General features: G+C 40.8%; 1 protein-coding gene across 1 annotated transcript in view; it reads right to left on the bottom strand.

Annotated features, from left to right (window-relative positions):
- Positions 1-14,232, bottom strand: part of LOC134528780 (formin-binding protein 4-like) — a 45,950-nt gene that overhangs the window by 19,171 nt on the left and 12,547 nt on the right. The window contains exons 8-10 of the mRNA XM_063362451.1: positions 12,342-14,149; positions 12,132-12,259; positions 9,154-9,287 (exon numbers count right to left, since the gene is read on the bottom strand). Coding sequence (XP_063218521.1) covers positions 9,154-9,287; positions 12,132-12,259; positions 12,342-14,149 — 2,070 coding nt within the window. The remainder of the gene's footprint in view (positions 1-9,153; positions 9,288-12,131; positions 12,260-12,341; positions 14,150-14,232) is intronic.

Raw genomic sequence — 14,232 nt, 5'->3', positions numbered from 1 at the left:
GGGTATCAACAATACATCGTTCAAATAGTCCGGTAAAAATCCAAAGAATCACTTTTCCATAGACATACATAACAAAATATTGCCGTTTCTGAAAATAAATAATATTATACATAGAGCAAACAAAATAAAATAAATCATAAATAATAATAAATAATTAAACTGTCAAAACAAACATGTTGCAGTACAACAGTTCAACCACAAAAGAGTTTAAAAAAACACGCTTTCACATAAATAAATCCAACCCCTGAACCAAGTAATAAATACAAATCAAACAAAAAATTTGAAATGTTTAAAAATAGTCAACAAGTGGAGTTGTCTTATTTTTAAACAGTGTGGTTTTTAACTGATATGTAATTTTTTTCTGTGTCTATTGCCGGGTTTTGAATAGCCAAAGGTAAACTGTGTAGTTTAATATTACATTTTTAATATGCACTATAAAGAAATTATGCCTACTGATATTGAAAACATTTGCTGTGTTCTGGAAAATATTTACCACTTATATCAAGTAAATATATACATATGAGCCCGATGTTTTGTGACTATGTAAATTAAAATTGGGTACATACTATTGATTCTTAAATCGGGGTTCTACAAATACTTGGCCAACCACTATCAGAAACTTTTAAATAAATATTTCTTATAGGGCAATATTTATTTTTTAATAAGAAAAATTCAACAATGAAAAATAGATCTACAATTTGCAGAAAAGTGCAAATTTTTTAAGTTCAAAACATGAAATCATTTCATAAATAATTTCCACAGGAATTATGCTAACAGGCTCCAACTAGTTATATTAAACGTGCCACTATCAACTGAAGTGAGGCATCAAACACAAAGTAAATTTCAGCAAACGGTCAATTCCAGTTCAGTGGCTTGCGGCAAGTAACTGTTTATTTCAGGACTTTTCCATGACTTTCGCAGCCAGACCTTTATTGACCTGTAGACATCCTGCAACTACAGTTACATAAAAAATTCCCATACTGACCAACAATATTTAGTAAATAACCAATGCAGTACCATTGTAGGAAAACAAGTACAAATTCATTGATTTAGGATGCAAAAATGTTTTTAGTATGTATTGCCTGTGAAGCTACGCTATGTTATCATTTTCCTATATTCTGTAGGAACATTGGATTGTTTCTACAAAAAACTATCACTTGATACAGCCTTTACTATTACAATGTTCAAACAAAACCCAAACATCACATTGTTTAAATTGACAGAACTCTGACAATACTTTGTGACAAAAAATAATTAATCCCTTATAAATTAATACAAAACCTTAGTGACTTCACACTTAACGGTTTTAGTAACAGATATAAAACTACAAGTTTATATGAAAAAAAAAAAAAAAACTACTACTCATGATAAGTTTGTCTACAAAAATCCTGGTTTAATCTTTGCTCACAGTTTATTCACAAGTACGAAAATGTTCAGACATTAATAAGGCTATAAACATCAAACTTATTTTATTATAGGTACTAAAAATATATAAATAAGAGTTCTTTTAAATGATAATAAGTAACAACATTTGAAGCAACAAAAATTACAATTGTGTATGGACAATGGTTTTTAATGTGCATAAAAGAAAAACCTTACATTTTCCATAATTTAAATTATTTACTTCTAAATTTCTATAATCATATAGAAATACTAAAATATTTAGTAGTCAATTTCTGTGGCATAAAAAATTTGGCATTACAGATGACCACACTTCCACGTCTTTTGGAATATATTTTATTGGAGTTAATAATATGTTTTAATGACAAATTTGAAGATTGATATTTGATAGATGAATTTCCATATGTAGACTTATTTGTGTCCTTTAATGATTCAGTCTGTCGTTTCTGATGACGGGAACAGATGTCAGTTCTCGAAACATCGCAACTGTGTTCATTGGAAAACTTCTCTGTTCGTCAGTACTATCATCGTTGATTTGTCCAAAGTACGTACTTGTTTATCTTTCCATCATTGTCATTGTGTTTATACTTTTGCTGCATTTTCCAGGTTTGTTATCTGCCTGCATTTTCCAGGTTTGTTATCTGCCTGCATGCAATCTGTGCATCGATGTTAGCCCACTGTGTTCGTCATGACCAAGTTCCTTCAACAGAATTCTTGTGCTGTCTGATATTTAGAGGCTGAATAATTTTTGTTCGAGCTGCTGTCGTGTTGTTCATAATACTTGTGTTTAGTTTCATCGTTGGTTCCATTTGTCCGACATCAGCTGATCTTTTTTGTTTTCTGTGAATTTTTTACTTTCATATATAATTTTTTTTTGATTTTCAGAAATTTTCCATGACAAACGGTGGAAAACTGCTATGGAATATGAAAAAGAAAAAAAAAATTGCTTTAAATAGACGTGTTTGGTCACAGAAGATAAATAATACAACTTCAGGTTTATTTTATTGATATCTGGAGGCTTTCAAAAATATAAAAAAACAACGTAGCTGTAACGGCAACAAATTCTTGCGACGGGTGCGGAAACTAGGCGTGATTCGCGTCAAGAAAGGTAGTTTTGAAACACGATTTTGTACATGTATATCAAATTCGATTTTTTTTAAGATGATGCACGCTCATTTATATTTTTTTAATTCTGTCGACAACTTGTTTGAAGTAACATTGTCCCACATGTTATTTTTTCTTTGGTATATAACTATATTGACGTTCAGTAATTAGAAAAAAATCACGAATCCATCCCTGAGTGTACATAACAAACATTTTCTCTGTGTGACGTGCTGTAAAGCGGTGTTGACCGCAGAATACAAGAGCTCAACATCTTCCGAGCTGTGAGCGGTCTCAAACTAGCTGCATGCACGGTGCCCACGGCGGAGATAGCCGACAGGGTTTCAGCACTCGGACCACGGGAGGAACGTGGCCTAGTGGGACGAGGATTATCCTGCAGCGGAAGTGGTACGTGCAATGGTGATTCTCAAAGTGTTCGCCCTAGATGATTTCCTGGTGGTGAGAAATGTGTCCAGATATAAAAAAAATTATAATTACACTATTATATCACTTACCACCAATATACTGATTTTTTTTCTCGTTAACACACCATTATGTGATATTTGGACGACTGAACAGGATTTTCTTGAACAGTGGATTAATTACCATAACTTAACTTATTTCTTAACAATTTATAAATGGTACAACCACAATTATTTGAGAAATTTTAAATACTACAACCAAAGATCTACACCGTAACATAAAACAAATTCCAAAATGAAACAATCTATTTGTAGCCCATATTTAAATGGAATATACATGGCCGCCATCTTGATTAGAAAAATCGTTAACTGTTTTATTCAGCCCTCAACTCAAAGTACCACTGGTGGTTTGATGCATGAGTTAGTAGAAGAATCCACTTATGGGTAAATACGTAGAAGAAATGAAGCACAGTTAAGTACATGTCTGGAGTGTGTCGAAGATACCTAAGCTGAACGATTTGCAGGAACCAAGCAATCACAACTGTACACTTAAACGGTTCAACCAAGGAGCTCACAGGTCGATACTAGGTACTGCGGTTGCTGAACGTGCTGTGTTCTATCCTGCATCAGAGCCGAACGCACAAAGGGTCCCGACAGTAAAAACCGTTTCTCCTCGCGCCACGTTAAAAAAATCTTCATTCCACGTCAACCGATCACACTGCTTCTTCCCCTCCCGTGGTCGACTGCTCTGCGACTTCACGTACAGACAACTCACCTGTCAGCTCGAGCTGATTCATTTAACACTTTGCTGCTCTTCGACTTCCTGACCAACAACTAGTATACAGATATCATTCGTTATACACTTCAGTATGAGCCTCACTAAATGAATAATACTTTCTATTTTAAAATTTTATTTACATGCTTCGCAGTAAATACTCTAATGATACCATTCAACCTTACAATAGAAATGTTTGACAACTCATGTTATACTTCTACGTTTGTTATTCATAATAAACTAAATCCAAAAGCTATTTTATGACATCGCAACTCCCATCCGTGTCACTGAACCAACTCCCTCGTCTACCAATCACCGCCACAATGCTGTCTCGCACAAGTGGACAGGCAGCCACAGCTGTCCCAGGACCACGGCACTGGGGTGCAAACACATCTTTAACTTGCAATAATGCCCGATAGTTGCAGAAAAAAAGTTTTGATACTCACAATCCCAACCGTAACAAAAAATTCCCACATTAAAAAAAAATTATCTAAATAACTGCTAGCTAAATAACTGAACAATGATTAGAAGGAATGGGTACATATCTTTTAATACTAACCAATCAAAACACAAACATTCTGAAACGCCACAGAATTTCACTTTGCACACAGTGTCCAAATCAATATTGAACATCTGAGAATGCTGATCCAGCCGGGACGGAACCAAAAGGAGATTAATAACGGCAGAAAATGACGCAAGGGAAACCACAGTGTAAGTATTGTATTAACAATACCAGGAAGTCACTTTCACGGTATTAAAGCAGTGCGGCACGGCACAAGGTGGCAGCAATCGGCCCGACACCATCACATTTCACAAGCGATCTGTTTGCGATGCAGGTCTGGGGCGTGAGCGGGAGTTCCGCCAGGTGCCCTCGGCGAACCACACCTGCAGGGACAAAACGTCCTGCTCTCCGGCAACACCTGCCGCATGAGCTGCATGAACAAGAGCGGGAGCGTCAAGCTCGCGGCTGCCGGAGAGCAACACATTGCGCGCTGAGAAACGATGGCTGACCCTGTCTCTTGATTCAGCCTGTTGGAAAAGATCAGAGCATAAATCTCGAAGACGACAACATCTGCACTGTATCCCTGTTCAGAACACACATCTCTACGACAGACGCACGGCGTAGCCACTCCGACCGGGACCCCAACTTCAACAACCCCCACGGCTTCATCGTGCGTTACCACAGCCATTGGCATTCACCGTTTTAACAACAGAAACAACACATCAATGTACCAGAAGCATTCGAAGACCAAGTAAAATTGCTTTCACAAGACTTCAAACTGGTACTTGAAGGATTACTTCCCGCAAGACTACTGTTCTGCCGCAATGTAGCTACACTTGGTGTAAGTTTTTGGACATATGCCATTGCTAAGAACTTTTTCTGTTGAAGTCACACCTGTGTTTCTGTACCATGTGCGTCTCTGCCTGAGGACGGGAGCAGATAGCAGTTCCCGAAACGTCGCTTGTTTCTGTTTTGGTAAAACTATTGTGTTCGTTTGTCTTTTTGTTTTGTCGTGTTTTGTCTCGTTTCAACTGTTGTGCTGAATTATTTTTGGGTTCAATATTTTTGTGTTGTCATCATTTGTGGATTTTTTTTTTTCGTTCTCTTAGTACATTTTTCTTTGTTTTTCTTTGTTTGTCGACCATATTCCTGTTACGGAATATTTTGTGGTGTTCATATCCTTGTTGACAACAGCAATTGTTTGCTTAATTTTGTGTGTTTTTTTGTTTTTTTTGGGTATTTTTATTTATTTATTTTATTATTTTGTTTTTCTTCAACAGAAAAAGTTCTTAGCAATGGCGTATGTCCAAAAACTTACTCCAAGTCATGCACTCCCATTGCACAAATCTTTTAAAGATAACAATGTAGCTACAGTTCTAACGTCACCCCGACCACGTCTAGCCGCGGTGACCCAACTCGCGGTCCACTGAGCCACGCCCAGCGAGCTCTGAATGCCCGACAGACGAAGCACAAACTGCACGAGCAGCACACAAACGTCCTGCAGTTGCATGGGAAATGGTCCAGCGAAATGGAACAGCTGACATGATTGACCAGCACAAACTGGCACAGCTGATACGCCGGAGTGGCTTCGCCGTGCAATGCTCCACACGCACACTGCTGCCGGGGAATAGCGGATGGCCGTGCTGGCGCGCGGCAGTCGGCGCGGAGAGAGTGCAGAAGAAGGGGAGAGAGCTCGGTGGTCCGAGACGAAGTAGGCAGGAGAGGGCAGGGAAGGATGAACGACAGCTTCGGCTCATGGTTTTGAGCCCGGGGAATGCAGTTATAAGAAACGTCGGAGAAAAATATAAACTTGGAAAGAGTTGTAAATGACCGCAGTCCAGCTTCAAAAGTGCTGTAGCGAGCACTATGCTACAAGCACGTGGGTAAGTGGGAGAGGCTGAATAGACTAATACACTACACAAGTCCTCTACTTACTTATCACACGCCGAGCATACGCTAGCTTCGGCCTGGGGACCTTTCCTTACTCCCCTCTCTGGCCTCCTTTTTTCAATTGGTGATTGGGTGGGTTTGGGCAGTACGTTAATTCTAAGCAAGCACCGACTGTTTCATATTGGCTTACTGGGTTCATTCATGTGTCCGCAGGAGTGAGTGTGATTTGTGGGTTGGCGAGGTATAACTAGGTTTGTAATTGTAGAGGTGGTTAATGAATTAATGTCAGTTTAGTTCAGTTTTTGTTTGTCGCCCTTGTTAAAAATATACTGTGTTGACATCCAAATAAAAAATTACCCTTGGATTTAACAATGTTTCTTTTTGTGGTAACCTACTACTAACTTTCTCCTTTAATTTTGACTGTTTCTGGCACCTTGGGCATGCTCTCCTAGGATCACAATTGTTTGTTTTGAAGATTCATTTACTTGAAATATGTTGGGTTCCGCTGTAATAGCCAAGTACTAGAATAATTGGTTATTTAAAGTGTTTTACAATCTTCTCTTATGTGTACACAAAGTTCTCTAGTTCTGGCTGTCAAAAATATTCCTCTTACTTTAAATGCCATTTGTACAAAATTTCACCAAGTACCAAAATTCCACTCTAAGCGGTGGGAAATGGTAATGGGAGTGATTTCTAGGAATCTTATGTGGACAGCAACATTCCTCTTGTTTTGAAGAGGGCAAAATTTCATCAAGCTCGGAATAAAACTTAATTCACATGTACCCAATCAATCATTTTTATTATGTTTATAACTACACTAGAGTCCCGTTATAGCGAGGTGTCACGGTTCCGGGTTTGATCCTCGCTATAACCGTGTCCTCGTTATAACCGAATTGGACAAATTTTGGGCCCCAAAAAATAAAAATTAACCGAAAATAGCATAAATATTGTGTTTAAACCTGTATAATTGGAAAATAACAGGTTATATTAACGAAATCTTAATTTCTGTGAGTAGATGTGTGAATTCTCTTTAAAACGATACCCCATAAGTACGGATGCGATCACTGATTGCGTCAAAATAACCAGAATGGAATACCCTACCACGCCACGTAAGTATAGCATCTCAGCCCGCGGCCGACGCAGCATTGCCCTGCTATCTGTTGCCGACGCGGGCTGTCTGCTGGCGGCCATGTTGGTTCGGGATGTAGCTAACAGGTGGTGCTAGTGTAGTGCGACGATTTAATTCCTTACAAAAAAGCAGGAGTGCGGCAACGCACGTACGCAAATAGTCGCTGGAAAACTATACTTTTTTCATTTAAAGAAACCTGTCAACTTTTTTAGAAAATAAATTAGTGATTAAACTCAAACCATCACCACCCCTTTCCCGGACAGATACCCCAACAACTGACCGAAACAAAAGTTACAAGAAAACTGTCCTAGCGATTCGGAAATAAATACGGTAGTGCCTACTAGAGGTGTAAAAGTAACGAAAAAATGTGTACCCGTATGTCTTCGTTACTATAACAATTAGTACTCGTTACTATCGTTACGTTACTCGTTACTTCTGATACCGCATAACATGCTATGTTATGTTGCAGAAACGAATCCAGTCGTATTGCGTACGCGTACAGTATGACGTCGCGTAAATAATAATAAATAGAATATAAACAATTAACAATATTTGATAATTAATAGTTTTTGTTAACCAAGAAACAATTAAATATCATTAGAGCGGCTTTTTAATATTATTTCTTTTAAGATAACAAAAAAAAAAAACGTGAAAATACGCGATTATAAAAACAAAAACAAACATAAACTTGGACGACAAATTTCCAAATTATACTTTACTTAATAAACAAACCTCGTTCTTTGTAACGTAAATTCATCTAATATACGCGCGCATGCGTAAAACATACGAAAAATGCGAGTAACGAGTTGCATTCGTGTGTAACGTTTCGATACTCATTACTAGATGGCGCACCCGTTACTCTGTACCGAATACATACGGTTTGCTACAGCTCTAGTGCCGACGGAAGTTTGATAAAAGAAAGAAAGGACGGGATTCTATTTTTAAAGCCACGCACTTACGTGGCGACTGCAAGGCTGAAGAATGTGACAGGCGACAACGGCAAGATGTCTAGTGGCGAGCGAAAGGGGTGGAGATAAAGCAGACAAATAACAAAAGCGCGCTTCAAGCGATCACGCCGTAAATTCCTCAAAAATACCTCGTTATAGCCGTGTTCTCGCTATTACCATGCTCACTATAACGAGATTATACTGTATTATTTTTAACGCAAGTAAAAAAAAAAAAAAAAAAAAAATTGTTATAACCTTACTGCGTGTAAAATAACCAAACAAATGGACAGAGCCGTGTATTTGAATGATAATGAGTAATAATTTTAATTAAATATGGTTTTATAATGTAATAATAAGTCTCGTAAGGAAAAAACTAGTCTGTGTTGGTTTTTGGTAAATATGTCACGAGCAAATATAAACTGTTTAATTACAATATCTCGGCAGTGAGAGTAAAGCAACATGAACTGCCGCCTGTCGTGCGGCTACCCAGCCAGCAGCATGTGACGAGGCTGTCTGCTGCCGGGCGGGCACTCAGTAAGTGGGGGAATCTAATAATAGGTAAACCAGGCAGCGAGAAAGAGGGGAACGGAGAGTGTGCGTGTGTGTTTGAGTGCACGTGGCCTCGCAGCAGTGTTAATGGTTCTCCCTCCCTCTGTCGTCGTACACTGTCACCACGTCAATATCGGCAGGTTTTGGAGAAGCAATTGTTGTGTTCTTGCGCGAGATTTCCATTTTAGTAGGCAAGACCATTTCTATCGGGAAGATGGGCGAGGTGTGCAAGTGGCATCCGGTATTCCCCCGCAGGCACGGAGTAAGGGGGCAGGCGGCGGTTACCTCAACCGGGCGGCAGCTGCTCCCTCTGGCCGGCGGCGACGAAGAGCAGTGACGCCGACCGTGCCGACAAGTCTCTCGGCGGCCGCGTCATCAATACAACAGACAGGAGAGCAGAACAAAGGCAGAGATAGAGAGCGAGAAGGGGGGCGTACCTATCCCAGTCGCAAGCCCAGCCTCGCGGGGCGGCTTCCTTCTCACGTCGGTCCAGTTCCGCCCGGGTGCTGCCCAGCCAGGAGGTGAGGTAGGTGCTGGTGAGGCCCCCCGCCTGCCAGGCGGCCACGAGCGTCTGCAACACGGCGCACACGTCACGCTCGCTTTCGCGCACGACAATCTTCCCCAAGTATCGACTTCGCTTCAAAACGTATTTGATAAGTAATGAAGTATGTAAGTAATTAATTTAAATCAAGGAACGAATATATTAAGTTGGCTAGTCAACAGATATGAGCCGATAATTGAGATCTCTCGACTTTAAAGGGTTTCCTCTAGGACAATGTTACAGCAATAGTAACACTAATAAATAGGGCCACCTGAAAGTGGTGAATAAAAATGAGGTATTTCATCATTATAAACTGGTAAAAGCTGTATAAAAATTCGTTAAAAAAACTGAAAAGCGGTGTTAAAAATCGGCAAAAAAATTATCGGCAAATATTATTTTATAAAATTATTTTTCCATTGAATTTCCTATACAAATATGCATATATAAACTTAAGAATAGCAAACTTATCAACTTAGCACATAATATATACGTAATGTATTTATATTCAAGCCACTTAATGCATATACCTTGCAATAAATTAAAAAATATATACATATATAGATATATTTATATTTATAATTTATTTAAAATGTACAACAATGTCCCTAGTATGCTTGAAATGGTTGGCTTGAAGTATCAGACTGCAGTTACAAGAATCAAGTCTTTTCGCAGCCACTCCGCAAGACTGTCGCAATACTTGCACATCATAATTTTACTTCCTTCATCAAAAATAAAAAAAGCTATTACTTTTAAATTCCTTTACACGTTCATGCAAAGTTAAAAATTTTGGCATGTTGAACTAACCAACAATTAATTACTTCCAAGAAAATTTTTTTTTTGAATTTCAGGACCTAATATGTTGCATTCATTGTGAATACATCATTTCCAGAACGGCGCCATTTTGGAATAGTGGCGATATTGCCTTTTAAAAACATTGTGCTGTATTGGATGGATAGCTTACAGTTCAAATAGAAACCACAAGAACAACCTGAAATCTTCCGAAGTTAAACGTTATCTTAGGTTAGGTTGGCGTTATTTAAAATACTTAATGACCGAAAAATAAAAATATTTTAATCCTTTAATTATGGTGCTTTTTTACTTGCGATCGGAAAACTTCGGAACTGTTCGGGTGAGCGGCTTTCTACATCTGGATAGACACATCTATGCATAGAAAGAGTCTGTGACTCTTTGGTCTAATTTGCAGTATCAACAAAGAAGATGGCGCGTGACTTCGTTAATAAAATATACTACCACAATCGTTGACGGATGGTTCTTTTTTTTTTCCGACAGCTCTATATATACGACAAGTTATCTGAGGTTAGAAAAAATATATTATAAATTGGTAACGTTGCTACGGGAAAAAAAAATACTGTGTTTTCCAATCCACATCCCTTACCGCATGAATTTATGAGAATACAAGTTTAATACTCTACTCACGTCAGATTTTTAAGGATTGTTGAAATTTCTTGCCGTGTTTACAGTTATAAAAGTATTGCATATTATTTTCGTAGTAAGGCGGTACAAGTTGGCACTGTCTATGTTGTGTTGAACAAAGGAGTTAATAAATTTTTTTTTGCGTATTTCGCGTGTTTTATCTTGAATTGTCAAAACAAGGCAAATTTCGTGGGAAAATCAGATTTCATGAATATTTTGCGTTTTTCGTCGTTTTTTCACGACCGCGAAAATTGCATGGCCCTACTTACAAACATAATTACAATATGCTACATAAAACAATTATAAGACAAAATTAACAAATGCAAAAATGAACAGAATTAAAGTTGTTAAGAAAATCAAAAAGTTAAAAGTAAAGTCTTCAATTTGGATTCTAATAATTCCAAAACTACACTAAACACTTAAGCAAAATCAATATACTACTATCATTCCATTACGTGAAATATGCTGCCAATAAATGTAAATATTTTTAAATCCTGTTGTGGTCTGCCTTACTAGATTGAATAAGTCCTCTTGATACTCATCCTCAGAAACTGTCAATAGAAGCCTTGTAGTTGCTGGATGAAAGCGGGAACTGGAGAGTCACAATGTTGTACATGTTCCTCGAAACGCTATGCACAGCTTCGAAATGGCGTAGAATCAAATGACGTTTCCTGGCATGTTCTTGATATGATCATACACATCGTGCACTGCACTGCAAAGCATCTATATTGCTTTCATGCACACAATTCAGTAAAACAAATGTTTGAAATTATAAAGTCTTCAAACCACTGAAGAACAACTTTTCACGTAGAAATCCGAACAAACCTTCACATTTGAATTACCAACAGACCTTTCAATTCTCCTTTTTACTTTAAAATAAGCAAATACGTAGTACTGATGCTAAAATGAATGGATGGTTGACTATATGTTCACACATTTGATTCCCAAGACTTTCTGACATATACTAAAAGTTCTAAATAAAACCAAAATAGCAAGAACCCTATACATAGTAACAATTTCTGTCCAATCAGAATTTGGTTAAAAACAAAATTCAGACAAAAGAATTGACATGAAATACATAAACTGAAATCACAAGCACAAAGCAAGGATCGTTACGCTTGAAGAAGCCACATTTGCAGACACAACGTAATTTGTAATTAAAGCATGATTACTCCAACAACCATTTAAGTTAACTACATGCCTGTGGAAAAATATTCCACACCATTTTACTACGAATCACACAGCTCCTGTCACAAGAAAAGGAAGTCTTTGTGTTCACAGCCACCGAGGACGTGTGGCACAAAAAATAGACGACGGACTTGCGTAAAAGAGGTCACAAGTTCAACATTGAGTCATCAATACATCCACTCTGAGTCAAAAGTTTTCCACAGTTTCCTAAATCCCTCTAAGGCACTTCCCCAACGCAGAGGCACGGCTCACCTCAAGCTGCACGGCCATCTCCTGCACGGGCGGAACTGGCTCCTTGCCCTCTCCGAGGAACGTGACTTTCTCCAGCAACAGGTCTGCCAACTCCTGCAGGGCCGGTGCCTCTGCCCCGTCTGCTGCGCCTGCAAACACACCACGAGACATCAGCACCTGTAGCGGAACGTGCAACCGCCACCCAGCGTGTCTCTGACGAGCAGCACTCACCCTCGCTGCCCTGAGTCTGCAGCGGCAGGTTGATGGTCTCCGCCTTCACGAACTTGATGGCCCCCGAGCCGGACCCCCTCTGGGGCTCCTCGTTCAGCCGGAAGCCGAACCCCCTCCTCTCCCCGCCGGCCGGGTCCGCGTTGTATCCCGTGCTCGCCCACGCCGTGGTGTAGCCGGTGCCGGTGGCAGGCGCGATCTCCGCGGGGGTCTTCTTGCGCTTCAGGGGCCTGACGACCTCTTCCTCCTCACCCTTGTCGTCAGCCGTCATCTGCTCCCGCCTTACTTGCGTCTGCATGCTAGTGCACTTCAATAGCTTGCCACCATTGCTATTATCTTCATCTGCGACGCCAGCTGGTAACGCAGGCTCCCGATTCACTTGATTGAGCACCTTACTATGCTTGAACTGAGTCGGTAATGCCTTGCTACCCTTACCCATGTCTTCATCCGCCGTTCGACCCGGTACCACCGGGTCCCGCTTCACTTGAGAAGGTACCTTATTAGTAGGCTTCAACTGTGCTGGCAATGCCTTGCTACACTTAATTTCTTCTTCTTCTTCAGTCATGCATGTTGATACCATCGGTTTGCGCTTTACTTGAGAGGGTACCTTAGTAGGCTTGAACTGTGCAGGCATCGCCTTGTCGCCCTCACTCTCGACTTCTTCCTTCACAGGAGGCGGTATTACTTGAGTGGTAGTGTTAGTAGGTGAGAACTGTGCTTGCAATGCCTTGCTTTCTTCTTCATCTGCCACAGGAGCCGGTTTCATAGGGCCCTGCTTTACCTGAGTGAGTACCTTAGTGGGTTTCACCTGAGCTTGCAATGCCTTGGTACTCATACTTTCGTTTTCATCTGTCATGGGAGCCGGCATTATCGGGCCCTGCTTTACCAGAGAGGGTGCCTTACTAGGTTTCAACTGAGCTTGCAATGCCTTGTCGCCTTCACTATCGTCTTCATCCAGCACAGGAGCCGATTTCACTGACTCCTGCTTTACCTGAGTGAGTACCTTACTAGGGATCAACTGGGCTGGCAATGCATTGTCACCCTTACTTTCGCTTCCATCCTTTAAATGAGCCTGTTTTATCGGGTCCTGTTTTACCTGCTTCAGTACCTTATTAGGCTTGAACTGAGTTATCAATGCCTTGTCTGACATTACCTCAGCTGATTCTTCCGTATCTGGTTTCTTATGAGATAATACTACCTTATCTGCCTGTAAAGGATCTTGTATACTGTTTTCTGGCTTTACTTGATTTGACAATACATTATCTGGCTTTGCCTTAGGCAGTACCACATTCACTGGCTTATCCTGAGATGGTATCAATGGATCTGGCTTTGTCTGAGATGACACCAGCTTATCAGGCGTCGTTGGAAATGGTAAAACCTTATCCGACTTTTCTTGAACTAGTTCTATCTCCCCAGGTAAAGCCTCAGTAGGCTTCACGTCGGCTGGTTCCTGGACCGAAGAGACCTGCTCTGCCTCCTCGGTGTCAGCCGGCGGCACCCCTGCGCCCGGCTTGTCCTCGTCGGAGTCGTCCCCGTAGCCGGCGATCAGCGCGAACGAGGCGGGTCTCGGGCTGCTCCCCGCGCTCACCGCTGCCTTCTCCGTCGCCGCGGGGGAGGGCACGCCCGCGCCACTGTCGATGAGCTGCCGGATCTCGTCCGGGATCTCCCCTCCCAGCTCGCGCAGGATTCTGGCCTGGCTGCGCAGCCGAGACAAGATCACTCCCTCGTCAGGCTCCGCGCTGTCCGTGCCGTCACTATCCACCGCGGCCGTCTTCGCCTCCTTGCCGCTCCCGAGCTTCTCCACCTCCTCCCTGGCAACCACAACACCGACAACTCAAGGGCTGACCACAACCACCGACACCTACGCCCACACTGAGCCTCGGGGGGAGGGCGT

Source organism: Bacillus rossius, chromosome 1 (assembly GCF_032445375.1).
Source record: "Bacillus rossius redtenbacheri isolate Brsri chromosome 1, Brsri_v3, whole genome shotgun sequence".
Taxonomy (NCBI): domain Eukaryota; kingdom Metazoa; phylum Arthropoda; class Insecta; order Phasmatodea; family Bacillidae; genus Bacillus; species Bacillus rossius.
The sequence above is the reverse complement of the archived record's forward strand: the minus strand, read 5'-3'. Positions and strand labels throughout refer to the sequence as shown.